The sequence below is a fragment of the Lagopus muta genome, chromosome 13 (assembly GCF_023343835.1).
Source record: "Lagopus muta isolate bLagMut1 chromosome 13, bLagMut1 primary, whole genome shotgun sequence".
Lineage (NCBI taxonomy): Eukaryota > Metazoa > Chordata > Aves > Galliformes > Phasianidae > Lagopus > Lagopus muta.
This window is the reverse complement of record NC_064445.1, coordinates 2,460,629-2,474,920: the sequence shown is the minus strand read 5'-3', so window position 1 is coordinate 2,474,920 and position 14,292 is coordinate 2,460,629. Positions and strand designations below refer to the sequence as shown.

General features: G+C 52.9%; 1 protein-coding gene across 13 annotated transcripts in view; it reads left to right on the top strand.

Annotated features, from left to right (window-relative positions):
- Positions 1-14,292, top strand: part of DLG3 (discs large MAGUK scaffold protein 3) — a 57,316-nt gene that overhangs the window by 19,247 nt on the left and 23,777 nt on the right. For 10 of the 13 annotated variants that reach the window (XM_048959153.1, XM_048959147.1, XM_048959146.1 and 7 more), the window contains 3 exons: positions 6,961-7,014; positions 11,798-11,848; positions 13,931-14,055. In XM_048959153.1, the coding sequence (XP_048815110.1) occupies positions 6,961-7,014; positions 11,798-11,848; positions 13,931-14,055 (230 nt within the window). The remainder of the gene's footprint in view (positions 1-6,960; positions 7,015-11,797; positions 11,849-13,930; positions 14,056-14,292) is intronic. The other 3 variants (XM_048959143.1, XM_048959152.1, XM_048959149.1) reach the window with 1 other exon arrangement.

The following is a 14,292-nucleotide window of genomic DNA, read 5'->3' as shown; positions in this document are numbered from 1 at the left end:
AAGCACCTTCCAAAAATGCTCATTTGTGTGTGGTTGGCCAAGGACATTTGTCTCCTTAGTTTTCTCATTCACCTGAAAGTCTTTTTCCATCAGGCGTGTGAATTCTCGTGTTTGTGCTGACCCTACCAAAACATCATCTTAGTTACATTATTGCTTTTAGCAGTGTGGAGGAGGTAGCTCCTCACAAGGAACACGCTGGAGGCAGAAAGACTTCAGCCAGAGGGATGTTCCCCATACATTGTTGTCTCAGCCATGCTCTTCCCCTTGGCTTTGACATTACCAGTTTGGTGGGACCTGCCCCAGCCCGTTCCTGACCAGTGCTCAAGACATGGTAGGGCTCTGCTGGCATCTCCCAGAGTGTGCTCAAGGCAGGGTACCCCCACAGAAGTCTTTCATGAGAGGTTAACCATGGATCATCCATCTATCTCATCCTCCATCTCTCCATCCATCCATCTCATCTTCCATCCATCCATTTCTCCCACCAACCATCTCTCCATCCTTCCCTCCATCTCTTTCTCCCATTCTGTTCCTCTACATTCCTCTATCCATCCATCCCTCCCTCCATCCATCTCATACTCCATCCATCCATTTCTTCCACCAACCGTCCCTCCATCCTTCCCTCCATCTCTTTCTCCCATTCTCTATCCCTCCATCTCTCTCTCCATCCATACACCCATCCAACCATCCTTCCTTCCCCCCATCCATCCCTCCATTCCTTCATCTCTCCATCTCTGCAACCATCCACCTTTCCCTCCATCCCTCCCTCTATCCACCCATCCAAGTGCCCTGGATGCAGGGGTGGAAGCGCAGCAGAAGCCCTGCCATCCCCAGATTGCTGCCTTGCTCGGGTGAGGCCGTGGGCACGCAGCATGCCTCGATCAGAGGAGAGGAGCTTCCGCTCCTTCCTTCACTGCGGATGCTCATTTAGAGAGAGGAAGTGATTAAGACTAATCAGGCCGCAATCAGCTGTGGCTTCGTGCCGGGCGCTGCGGCGCTCAGCCCCATGCAGGATGCCCTCCCAGTTCCCAGAGGAGAGCAAATTGGGCACCGCTCTGGGATGGAGGAGCTGAGTGAGATGGGAATCAGCTTAACCCTCGCTCTGCTGTAGTGCTGCTGTAAGGCGCCGTGGGTTGTGTGAGTGCTCCTAGCTGGTTTGAACGCATGCAAACATGGGAAGATGCAGAGATCGCTCAAGGGCGCTTGGGAATCCAACAATATGTCATGGGCTTGTATCCGTAACATGGAGAGAAAAAAATGAATTTAACAGCATTTAACAAGCTCAGAATACATGAATTTGAAATGCAGTTCAGTTCAGTCTACAGCAGCTCACAGGAGGGGGGGATCGCTGAAGGACTTATTTGGGGATCGTAACTATTTCTGGTGACATGTGGCACTTCAGAGCAGCCTGGGACCTGAATTCTCCCTTATGTCCTTCCTATCTGCTGTAAAACAGAAACATCTTTCTTGAAATGTTGTACTTAGGGGTGCACTGGAACTTAGAGAGGAAAGCAGGCTGTTTCAAACCCAAAGAAATCCATACTACTGTCCTTGTTCGCTCTTCCTTTCCTTGTATGTATGTATTTGATTGAAAACCATGCAGGTCTTTCTGATGATAATATCTCTGCCTGCAAAAAAAAAAAAAAAGAAAAGAAAAGGAGTTGAGTCGATTTTATTTGGCAGCTCCAGGTCAGAAGGAAGCTGTTGCAGCCCAGCACTTCTGCAAATTGGGTCGCTTATTTTAGCGGCCAGAGCCTGGAACAGGATGTCTAACTTCCAGGCATGAACACACCGGCCTTAATGGCTTCTAAATAGAAACTGAAACTCCACAGAGCTTCTGTCTGGAGAAGCTTTCTTCTCTCCCCACTGAGTGAAGGCTTTTTCCAGTTCCTATTTAAGCACGCTCTTTAAAAAAGCACCAAAACATAGATCAAACCCTCAGTAGCTGCTTGTGTTTGCATTGAGCCCTGGGCAGTTCCGTGCCTTTGCCAGCCATCCTTGAGACCGTGGAGCTTTCATGTCCTGGAATGGCTGCAGTGCTTTGAGCCTGTGTCCATTCCTTGGAGCTGCTCACACCACTGGGGTGACAGAGCTGTGGTGTCCCCAGCACAGCCTGGAGCAGGTGATGCTGGTTGGCTGGGTGGGTGTGGAGCAGCTGGAGCCCGGGTGCTGGGTGTCAACAGGGGGTCTGGGCATCCCTAAGCTCCATGATCAGCCCTTGTATTGTTTCTGAGGTGGTTGCAGCTCGTTGTGAGCCATGCAGAGGGAGAACGTGGGGTCAGTATGCAGCCCTCTTTGGGAGTTTAATGAGAGAGGCTCAGCCCAAACGGTGCCAATGGGCAATAGAAGTGCAAAAAGAGTTATTTTGTCTGTCCTGGTGAAAGGGAAGGGAGGTTCATCCCTGTCTGTGGCATTCTCCAGCCTCCAGAAGCTTTCAGGTTGTGTTTTCCTTTGCTCGCTTCCTCGTCCCACTCGTCCTTGGTCCACCCATTATGTGGCCATAGAGAGCTTGGAGAGGGGAACAAGCCTCTGGCAGCTGTGTGTTACCTCTGCCCTTGAGCAGTGGAGTGGCAGGAAGACCAAAGCACAGGTGTAGCATTGGGATGTAGGCATAAAGCACTTGGCCAGCCCACCTCAGGTGCTTCAGGAGATGCTGTTAAGATTGGAGCTCTGTGTTGGTGCTGGGAGGAGCAGTGTCTGTGCTCAGGGCAGGATCGCCTGGCATGGAACAGATGAATGTGTCAGTGCTGATCAGGGTGAGCTGTGGTGCACGCAGGTTGTGCCGCACTGCCAGGACCTGGGCTTGCCCCAGTGATGTTCCTTCATTAGCACGTTGTGACCCTGCTCCTCACCCATCTCGCACCAAAGATGCTCCCCAGTATCCACTGGTGCCAGGAGCTGTGTGCTCACAGCAGGGCTCTGACACGGGACAGCTGTTCCTGGTGCACACGTATGGCTCTCCCTGAGATTTTACACCCTTGGCAAAGAAGCAAAGAGGATGTCCATCTGTCCACCTTGCTTAGATGCTTCTGTTGGCATCTCCCTACTTGGCCTCTGACCCAGGAGCTGTTAAAAACATGTAGAGTCCAAATTCTATGCATCTCCAGAGCCATTTCCTTCTAAGTGTTGTGATTACACCCGAGATGATGCAAAGCAAAGCAAATTGAAAGGCAGAACAACTTTTCACTCTGATCCATTCCAGGAAAGTTATAAAAATCAAGCAGATATAAGTCAGTGCCTGGCTTCTTGTGCACAGGCCCAGAGTCACAGTCACTCTGCGCTCTGTCCCTGGGGCAAACAGCCTTCCTGCAGACAGGGATTTGTCAGCTCTGGAAGCTCCTGCTTCAGCCCCATCACTAGTTGAGATGGAGGTGGGTTTGTGTGTGAGCGCAGTCCAGTTGCTGCAGGTCTCAGCGGCCTGCAGCAGGTTTATTGTGTCTGGATGAGGTGCATAATCCCCAACCCTGAGTGGGATGTGTGGGGGGTGTGAACCAGATGCAAATCTTGGGGCTGCCAGCACGGAAGGAACGGCACGAAAGGAACCAACCCAGTCCTCATGGGAACACTGCAGGATGAGGCTCCCTCCCTCTGACGAGGGAGGTGACGAACCTCCTCCATTTGCATTTAATTGCAGCTTTTCTTTCTGTTGGAAGTTTTGGAAAATGGTCACGTTTTGCAAATCCCATCTTCATCCCAGCCAATGATACCAACAGAAATGAAGGAGAAGGGGTGATGCTCTAAGAGCACTGCCCACGGGTGACTGGCATAGTGCCCTTGGGCTGACACCTGCCTTCCTCCATCAGGCAGGCACATTGGCTGAGCCCTCTGCCAGCCAGGGCAGGAAAGAAATTGTTGGTTTTTTTTGTTTTTATTGCTGGGCAGCAGGAATGTGCTGGTGAATTAACCATGCCCTCAATTCTATAGGGAATGGTAAGTAATTTATGCCCTAAGGAACAGGGGGTTGCTGCATGCAGGGAGGAGAGGAAACGGGGCTGTGCATTCAGGTCACATTCAATGAGGGCTGTCAGATCTCTTCCATCTAAAATGCTTCATCACACTATTATTATTTACCGAGCCCTGCTGCTGCTTGGAGCTTTACAAACAAAAAAAGGTCCGAGCCCCTCGTCACTTGACAGCATGAGCAGCAAAATGCAGTAGAGCTAGAAGTGCCCCAGACCTCCTCCAGCAGGCTGCACAAACCCTGTGTGTTGGAAGGCTGCAGGGAAGGTGGGACTCGAAGAGGACCTTGAGGAGTGAGGGGGTCGCTGCACATATGCAGAGAGATTGATCTAGGCACAAAGCCAGCAAGGCAGAGGACAGCTGTTGGGAAAATCTGGGCAGCAACAGGAGCTGAAAGGAATAGCAGTGAAGGGGAACGAGGCTTGAAGGTCAAGATTCAAGAACTTTCTGGTTTCTGGAGGCTCAAAGAAGTGGAGCCTTTACCACCAATGTAGTGGAAATGCTAAGTCATGGCTTGATGCAGTGATGGAGCACCTGGTGGGAAGGCAGGACCAACCCAGGGGAGCTCAGGTGCATGTAATGTGCCTGAGTGACTGGAAGGGGTGGAGTCAGGATCCACCCCTTCCCAGACCTCATTTAAGGGTTGGCAGTGGAGGCATCTGTTTCTGGTGATCCCTGCCTACCTGAGGCTTCTAAAGGTATGCAGATCTTTTCTTTCCTTGCTGTGGTTGCAGCTGCTGCATTTGGGCTCGTTCTCATTTGCTGCAGCCAGAGACTTTGCCACCCTGTTAATTTTATGGTACTTTCTGTCCTGTTATAGCATTGCATACCAGGAAAGGCGCAAATCTTGGAATATTTGCAAGTGGAAGTCAGGGCTAAAATCCAAATGTCTTTCCTCGTGGTATCTGGAATAGTTGGCCATAGGAGGCAAATGGGGATTTCCTGGTCTGAATTCCTTCTGATCATGTGTGACTTTGTTTTAAGCAGCCACTTGCATTCAGCATCTCCTGGGTCCCATCTGGAGCCTGAGTGGGAAATTGTGCTCCTAGCAGTATTTTGAGATGTGAAAGTCAGTAGTGTGGAATGGCTGCGAAGGATGCTCAGCGCGCAGCGAGCGGGCCAGACAAAATATGTCCTTAGGGCTCACCACTGTGTGAGCGAGGCAGTGTGATGTGTGATTTGTGGGCTATTAGTAATTCGACAAAGAGGCTGCAGTGGGGCTCGCTGAAGGACTCAAGCTAGACCTGCAAAAGCCTCTGTGGCATTATCATACAGAGCACTTCTCCCCATCATTTGCAGAGTTGAATTAATGTCATAAATCATGGGGCACGTGACAGACTGCATTTAGTTAGGCTGCCTCTTCTATATCCTTCCTGGAAACTCATCTAATAAGAGCTGGCCTCTGGCATGCCAAGGTTCAAACATCCACCATGTGTTAATTGCTGGCAGTAGAAGTACTGCTGTTTTTTTTTGGGTTTTTTTTTTTTTTTGCCTTGAAATGTGGAATCCCTTCCTAGAATTGCACTGGGGACCAATAAAAGCCAGTGCCAGGTTTAATATATGCTATCTCACAAATTATCTGGACTAAATACAAGGACTGTGCACTACCAGAGAGGGGATATTCCCAGCTTAACACTGCTTCTGGGCCATGGAGATCCCAAGACATTGGACCTGAAAATTATGATTCTTTTACGTGTGTGGGAGTGGTTTGGCAGGAGAGCTTGGAAGTGGTCATATTTCCCTGAGCTAGAGAATTAATTGCCATAAAAGCTATGGTTTAGTAACCAATAGTTACAGCTGCTGGAAAGATCAGAAGGCATCCAAATAAATCAAATTAACTACCTCCTGTTCCATCCTTATGAGAGCTGAACCTTTCTGGGCAAGATCAGAAACGCAGTTCATCTGACCCCTAACTCTGCCACTTACAGAACCATGAGGGTGAAACGTCCACAAATACAGACAGCTAAAACAGGAGAAGGTGGAGACTGCCTTTCTGGATGACGTGAGGAGGTGGTTCTCTGTCAGGAAACTTATATTAGAGGAGAGCAGTGAGGCAGTAGCCCACTCCTGAGAAAGTCTCAGATTCATTGAGGCTGTTGGGCTGTGCAATGTGACTGCCCACGTTACTGGGTAGCCAGTGATTCCTGTTAACTGCAACACTAGCTCTACTGCGACTTGCTTGCTCCTCACCAGACTCTCAAGCGTCTGATATCCCAAGGCAGAGGGCTCGCCTCCCCTCGTAGTTCGTGTTTACCAGCATTTTCCCGTGCAGCTCTGGCCATTGCTCTACACACGAGTCTTGGAATGGTGCTGTAAATCCCAGCACGCCCTGGATTTCAAGCTGTTTGCTGTTGTGTGCTGATGAGAAACGTCAGCCTTACGATTAGCCCGAATGTACCCTTCTTTTGCCTCGTTCAGAAGACAAAGACCTCCCCGATGTGGGGATGCTCCACGGGAAGGGCCTGCAGGTACGACGGGCACCGCGCCTTCAGGAGGTTGCGGTGCTGGACAGCTCCGGCTCAGCGCGGGACCCCGGGGTGACGAGCGCGAAGGGCCGCGCTGGCAGCGGCCCGGGTTGCGGCCGTAGCTGCTGTGCTGGGAGGTGCCTGCAGGCCCCAGGGATGGTCTGCTGCCGATGTGTCCATCCCACAGGATCTCCTTTCCAAGCCCTCCTGTTTCCTCATCCCTTAGCAATGTGGATTTCTAGTTCTAGTGTTCACATGAATCGGATCTGAGGCTGGAGCACTTTCTAGTCTTGCCCATATCGCTTGCTGCAGCTGAGACCACGTGTCTGGGGAATACGGAGGAGACCCATGCCTGAGCAATGCTGTGTCCCCATATCCAGCCCAGGCTGCTGGCCACGTGGAGGAAGGGCAAGGACAGAACCCTTCCCAACCTGCCCTCTTCTGCCTGGCCTGGAAGGGCTGTGGAGGCATGGCCAGGATGAGGCCGTGCAGTGCAGCGGGCTGTGTTTGGTGACATCCCGCTTTTGTCTCCCCACAGGCCAACCCTGCTCCCATTATCGTGAACACAGACTCGCTGGAACAAGGGCTCTCTGTAAGTCTCCTGGTTTTGTTTCAATTCTTTTCAACAAACGCTGCATTTTCTTGGCTCAAAGGTGCCCAAAAGGCCCCAGCAAGATGGCAGAAGGGTCTGGTATCTGTGCCACAACCCCACATCGTATCCCAGCCCCAAACCCTGCTGGGGCTGTGCTGAGCAGAGCCACGGCTGCCAGCAGCTGAGCAGTGCTTGGTGATGGAGAGTGTTTGCAGCCACTGTGCATTTGGTACTCTTGGCTTGCTGTAGAGGTAATCCTCAGCTGGTTGCAGAGAGAGTTTGCAAGCTGCTGCAGCACTTACCAGAACATTTGCAAATCATTCCTGCAGGGAGGATGGAAGGAGCAAGGGTGGCCACTGTGGATATCTGCAGCACAGCTCCCAGAAGGGAGCTCGGTTATCAGTTTGCCAGGGCTTGGTTGGTCTTTGGACTTGAGGTGGATGGATTGCTCCTTTTGGTTGAGCCTTTCTCATAAAACATTTCAGGTGTCAGATGCTGAGCCAAAGCCTCCTGCACTCAGGTGGGAGTCTGTGCTTTCTGTCTCAGCGCAGTGGCCCTGGGTCCAACAGCCTTACAGAAGTTGTGGCAGGAGAGTGTTGTCATCTACAAAGGTTTCCTGCCCAAGCCCATCACATGGCAGTCTATGACTGCAGGGAGTGCTGAAAGGGATCTGCATTCCTGCAGCCCACTGGGTGGCTATGCCTCGGTTTTTGGGGCTGCAAACTTCAGCCTGGAAATCCTCTTTCCTTCTAATTCTTGCCACAGCAGTGCAGAAAGCAGCCAATGCAGTGCCAAAAAATGGCTTGTGAAGAAGCCGTGTCCCACATAAATGTGGTCCTTCTTTGGAGCGAGGGTGAACCCTGCTCCATCCTGCCACCTGAATCGTAAGGTTGGAAATACCACTGAAGTCATCTAGTCCAACCATCAACCCATGACCACCATACCAGTAAACAGTGTCCCTCAGTGCAGCATCTACCCTGTTCTTGAACAGCCCCAGGGATGATGATTCCACCACCTCCCTTGGCAGCCTGTGCTGGTACCTCACCAATCTTTCTGAGAAGAAATTTTTTCTAATATCCAACCTCATGGAGATCCAGGCTCTGGGGAAAACAAACCTTAACATCTCCCACTGGCTGTTCCAGGGGTCAGCAAAGGAGCCACGGTGGGGGCTTTCTGCAGAAGAGCACTCTGAAGTGGGAAGTCTGGCAGCATGCTCTCTTACAAAAACAAAAGCTGAAGCCTGTTGGTACAGTATTTGGAAGGGTTAATGTGACATCTTCCAGTCTTTAATTACTTAACTATTCAATGCTTTCCTTAATGATAAACAGATGGATGTGGTCTAGTTCCTTCCTGTTCTAGCTCCATTGATAACATTGGACTAGCTGCTGGGCTGAATTTGGCCCTGGCTGTTTATTAAGAAGCTTGCTCCACATTTGTGTCCCTCTGCCCACCCACCTCCATCCCCAGCAGCATGTGGCACCACATCCTGCTCACTGCCAGGGCTGGTGCCCAGCTTCACTGCAGGCTGTGCTCCTAGGTTGTAAAAATCCAACAAATTTTTTATCAGACTCCTGCTGCATTGAAGGCATTGCAGTCGAGCTGGACTCATACAAGCACCTGCTCACAGCCAGTTCCCCACTTAGTGTGCTTTGCACACCCAGGCGTAGAGGAAGCAAGAGCACTGTTCCCATGGCAAGCAGCACTGTCTGTGTCCCAGAGCTGCCTCTTCAAAGCTGAACCCCTTGTGTTGTGTCCCCAGTGCTGCCCAATCCTGGTGCTGATTGTTGGAGCTCAGCCATGCGCCCCAACCTGCACACAGCACACAGCTGTCCCCTTAATGTGGTGGCTGCAAGGCATGGACTCAGAAAGCAGAAGGATGACTGTTCCTGCAGGTTATTCTCCTTGCAGCCATTTGGGTTGGTTTGAGGAACTCCATCTTAGCCTTCTAAATTTGGTCCCGAATCATTAGCAAATTGCAAACCGTGTTCCACGTGCGACAGCACAGTGTTGGCTGGCTGAGCCTGCAGACAGCTTGCAGTAGCACTGGAAGGTGTGTGCATTTCTGTTTATTCAGTGAGTGTTAACTCTGCAGCCTTCTGTTGATGATTTAAATGTCATCATTTCTAACTACTTCCCTGCTGCTCAAAAAGTGAAAGAGAAGTGAAGGCTGGAGAGAAGGCCTTTCCTTGAGACTTCAGGTGGGCTTCCTGCATGGGACGGGCTTAGAGCAATGATCCTGGCCCTACTTTGTTTGAAACCAGAGCAGAGTTTGGGTTCATGTTGGGGCTGTGTAGGGAACAGCCAGTGAGCTGTGAGCTAAACAAGAGAAACCCCTGAGAAATGCAAGCAGAGTGGGGTGGGCTCACCCTGCCTCACAGCAACCCAGGGACGTGGTTCAGGATACCCATGTGAAAGCCTGGAGCTGGGCATCACCCATACAAGCCCCACACGAGAGCCACACGTGCCAGCTCTGCAATGCTCTTAGCATGGAGGCAGCTCCTGAACTGGGAGGGAGCTTGGCAGAGAGTTGGAGGGGCAATAGAGGCGCTCCGGGTTTTGCTGTCAATGAGTAACCGGTATTCAGTTTTCCTGTGCTGGAACACTAGCTTTGTTGGCTTGTTCCCTTGGTTACGTGGTATATATTAAGGGCTCCATTTGGTTTCTTCATGCAATTAACTGGTGTTCTATTGTGCGGATTTTGGAGACGTAATCGGAGCAGGAACTTCACGTCCAGGCTTGGCTGACCTGGCACATGCAGTGCTGGGCAGGTGCCAACGTTTTCCCATTTCATGACACAAAATGCTGCTCAGCATTGACAACCCCAAGACTTTCAGAAGGTTTTGCAATGGGGCCACGTCCTGGGGTGTCCCTGTGTCCCGTGCCGTGGGTCCCTGCCCTGGTGCTTCCCATTGCGGGTGGCTGCCGCTCTCTGGGCTGGTTCTGCTGGCTCTCCCTGCGGCTCACAGATTGTCAAAGTTTTCTGCACATCCCCATCCTGTAGGTATGTATGTGCTGTTCCTCTGCGGCCGTGGGTGTGCATATGGCTGTCTGTGTGGCAATAGCGTTGAATGCCAAAGCGGAGAGGACAACGTGTGTAGTAGCGGCGGCTGCCAGGAATCTGAGTTGCTGGAAAGCTGGGGGGAGGCAGAGCCACGCACAGAGCCACCAACTGCCTGGGGGCTCGGCATGAGTCAGTGTGGTGGGGTGAGGAGGAAGAGCGGAGGTGGGGGGTCTTGCAGCCCCCACCCAAAGAGGTTTCATCCTCCCCTTCCTGCACTGTGCTGGTGCCAGGCAAAGGGATGCAGCATCTGTGCCCCTGGGATGTTCCTGCAGCTGTCGATCATAGAATCTTAGTATTGTTGGAGTTGGAAGGGACCCTTCAAAGTCATCTGGTCCAACTCAATACCTTAACAGCACGTCCCAAAGCTTTCTTTTCACCCTTATGCCCCATCTGAATCTCTTTTGTTTCAAGTTCCTTCTGTCTTTTGTTTCTGTTCCCTTCTGTCATTCTCAGTGGTCCTGCAAGGCTCTGGGGCTGACAGTGTTCAACTCCCACCAGCCTGACACGTCCCAGCGGTTTCCTCTTCAACCACTGCTTGCATCTGCCTCTTCAGTCCAATTTTTCCTTCTGTCAGTTCTTTGAGGCCAAACCCACCTCAATGCCTTCAACCTCCTCTCCTGGCCCACGTTCCCAAGCCATGATGCCATCTCCCTTCTCCACGCTCTCTCCATCCTCATCCCTCTTGCAGCATGGTACCCACAGTAGAGCGTGCTCTCCTTCAGCATTCCCAATGATCACTAAAAACCCATGGCATTGCTCTGAGGACTGAGCCCCATTCCTGCTGCCTTGCAACCCCACAGCCTGCGCCCTCATCTCCCAAAAGGACTTCAAGTGTGAGGTTTGAGTCAACCTCTTCCCATTTTAAATATACAATTCTTTTTCAGCATTTTTTTTTCCCTATATTGAGGTCTCCATAGCTGTTCAGAACCTACTCTGATGACCTGGGGCCTGCAGAGGAAGCAAGTATCTGGATGATGTCTTTGAAATTGCCACCTTCTTTTTCTGAGTGTTGGCAGCGATGGGGAAAATGGAAGGTTTTGGCCTGCACGCTTTGCTATTTCGGAGCCTACAGCTGCAGCTCTTTTGCTTTTAATTCACTGCCCATTTCTCAGTCCCTGCCCTCACCACCGCATCCCATCACCTTCACCACGATGGCTGTGGGAGTTCCTTCAGGGCAGGGAGCAGCATCCACATGGCTTTCCTATTTTTTATATCAGGGCGCCTTCTGTATATCGCACTCAACTCCCTTTGCATCCAACTGTTTCAACAGAAGAGATGGTTCCGAGTTCCAATTAACAAAGCCATGCTGCTTGAGGATGGTAGTTAGGAGTTAGAGGCTACCAGAGATGTACGTTGTGTTACAACACACAGACCATCCACAAGCCCTTCCTTTGCTTCCTGCAGCAGTGCATTCCCGAGGTTAATTACACGCTGGCTAACGAAGGCGTCATTGCTTTGTGTGGAGCCCCTTTTCACGCCTCGCACATTGAGCTGCCGGAATAAAAGGGCTGAGCTGAAGTGCATTAAAGTCAGCGGGTTTGGGATCGTGCCCAGAGAGAGAAGCAGCGAGTGGTTGGATTTCAGGGCAGGGTTGTGCGACTGCATTTCTGACAGCCCAGGTTTTGGGGTGGATTCTCAAATATTCCGTGTTTTGGGGTGGACTCTCAGTACTGCAGTATCCTGGGATGTGCTCGGCCGTAACGCATCTCTCCCTCTCCGCAGGTGAACGGCAGTGATGGGATGTTCAAATACGAGGAGATCGTCCTGGAAAGGGTGAGTCCTCCCCATGGGCATCTCCTCCCACTCACACAGCGAATGGGCTGGGGAGCTTTGGGGGGGGGGGGGTCCATCTCTCCTTCCGTGCAGCACAGGGGTGGGCTCACCGCTCCGCTCCCCCCGCACACCCCTCCAGAAGGGAGGAGGAGGGTTTCTCGTTCGCACCCTCGCCCCCTCACAGCCGCCAGCGCAGAGCTGGGGGGGGGGGCTCTTTGTCACCGGCTTTGCTGGAAAATGGAGGCAGGAGAAGCTGCACTGGCGCACAAAAAGGGGGGGGTTCTGTCTCTCGCCTCCGTGCCCCGGTGCCCCCCCTGCCCCAGCGGATGGCTCTGCCTCGCCGCAGGCACAGAGTGCCGTGATGCTGAGCAATGAGGACAGGATTTCTGGCAGCCTGGATTGCGGCGGGGCGGGGGGAGCTCCTGGCTGTACCTTCTGCTGTGTCGGTGGGATCCTGGCCACGCAGCGCTGACGTTGGGATAACGGTGGTTTTGTGGGGATGGGGACGTGAGCAGAGGGTCAAGTAGGGGCTGTGAGCACAGTGGGAAAAGATGGAGCAGACTTGGCTCCAATGCATCAGCCCCATGGGGTAAGCGCAGAGCTCCGTGGTCCATCCCTGCACCGCTGCATGCCCCATCCCACCCCACACCCAGGAGCTCCAGCACCGTGCAGGGCCTCCTCCTCACACTTGGCTGGCAGCACAGGGGAAGACGCATCACTCGTCCTCCTGTTCTTTTAGTCATCCCCCTCCTCCCCCCCGGCTCTGCATCACGGAGGTGGGTGGACGGAAGGTTATCCGGGGCTGCAGCCTCACCCACTGCTTCCCCATTGCGCCTGACAAAGCGTGCCCAGGGGATGCTTCCTTTTTGGGCTGAGTGCTGCTGTGTGCTCCGGGCTGCCAGAGGGGCAAAAGCATTGTGTTCCAGGGATGAGAACCCTCAGCCACGGCAATGGGCTTGCCCTTGCTGTGAAGACAAGGGCAACCATGGCAGATTTGGGGAGCTGTCTGCAAAGAAACGTGGCAGTGGGTCAATAGGCAGTGCACGCGTCTGCTGCAGGTGATGTCCCCACATCTCCAGCAGCCCCAGTGCTGGCAAAGAAATCTCATGAACTTGATTTCTTCTAGATTATCGGAATAGTAACAAATGCCTCCTGAATCATGGCCTGAGCTGGACACGTTGTTGTCAGGAGACCTCCTTTGGAGCCTCTGCTTGGATGCAGCCATCCCAGCCATGGGTCCATGCAGCGGCCCCCAGGGCTCCCCTCCCTCTGTGGATGAGCAGCACCGCCGGGCAGCCAGGACAGAACTTGGCCCGAGCGTGGCTGCATATAAGAGGCAGGCCTGGTAGGATGTGACTAAGTGTCAGCTCTTCCGCATGAGAAAACAAGGCAACAAGCCATCTGATTTCCAAGGCAGAGCAGAAAAAAATAAACAGTAATTGTCCGCTTGTATCAAGCATGGCACTGGGAGCAGCGCTCCTAATGTGTGACAGAGCAGGGTGCTGTCAGCAAGGACTGGGCAACAGAAATACCTCTGGTATTGGGACACTGCTGGGACACAGCGAGCACTGGGACAGGGGCTCCCTCCTTCCTCCCAGCAAGGCTTCATCTCCATCCTTACGCCTCCCTAGAGCAGATTTGGGCACCAGCAGTGCTGGGGTCAACTGGGGATATTTTGGGCCATGAGCACGTGTAATACCCACATCTTACTGGATGTTAAGACTCAAAGTGGTCTTGCAGGAGCCACTAGGCTGCCAGCACCTGACCCAAGCCCCCCTTCTCTGCATGGGCCGTGCGGGTGGTGTCTCCTCTTGAGGATCTGCCAGCAAAGGGAGGTTTCTCCGCCAAGGACCACCCCCTCGTCCTCCAGCTCAGTCTCTCACAGAGACGTGGTGGTGAGGGAGGTCCTGGCGGCTCCCACGCTCCTGCTCCATCTGTCGGGCGCTCCGCACTGAGAGCCGGGCTGACGAGCACCCATCTTCCTCGGCCACACATCCACTGCCTGCACGGAGCAGCCCAGCCCAGGGACTCACTGGGTTTTGGGGACAGCGTGGGACAGATGCCCCATGTGCTTTTCTGCAGGGTAACTCCGGCCTCGGCTTCAGCATAGCAGGAGGGATCGACAACCCCCACATTCCAGATGATCCCGGCATCTTCATCACCAAAATCATCCCCGGGGGAGCGGCGGCCATGGATGGACGTTTGGGGTGAGTGTGCAGGGATGGGGATTTCACCGTGCCTCCCGCTCCCACTGCACAGCTCTCAATCTGCTTTCTTCCAGCCCTTTCTCCTTGGGCAGGTCCCCTTTCCAGACATCCTCTTGCTATCAGCATCCCGTCTCCTTCCTGGCTCTGGCTCTTAACCAGTGCTGGATCCATCCTTCCCCCCTCTCCAGCATGTGGACTGCCTCCCCTGCTTCCCCCATAGCCTCCACCCCAGGAGGA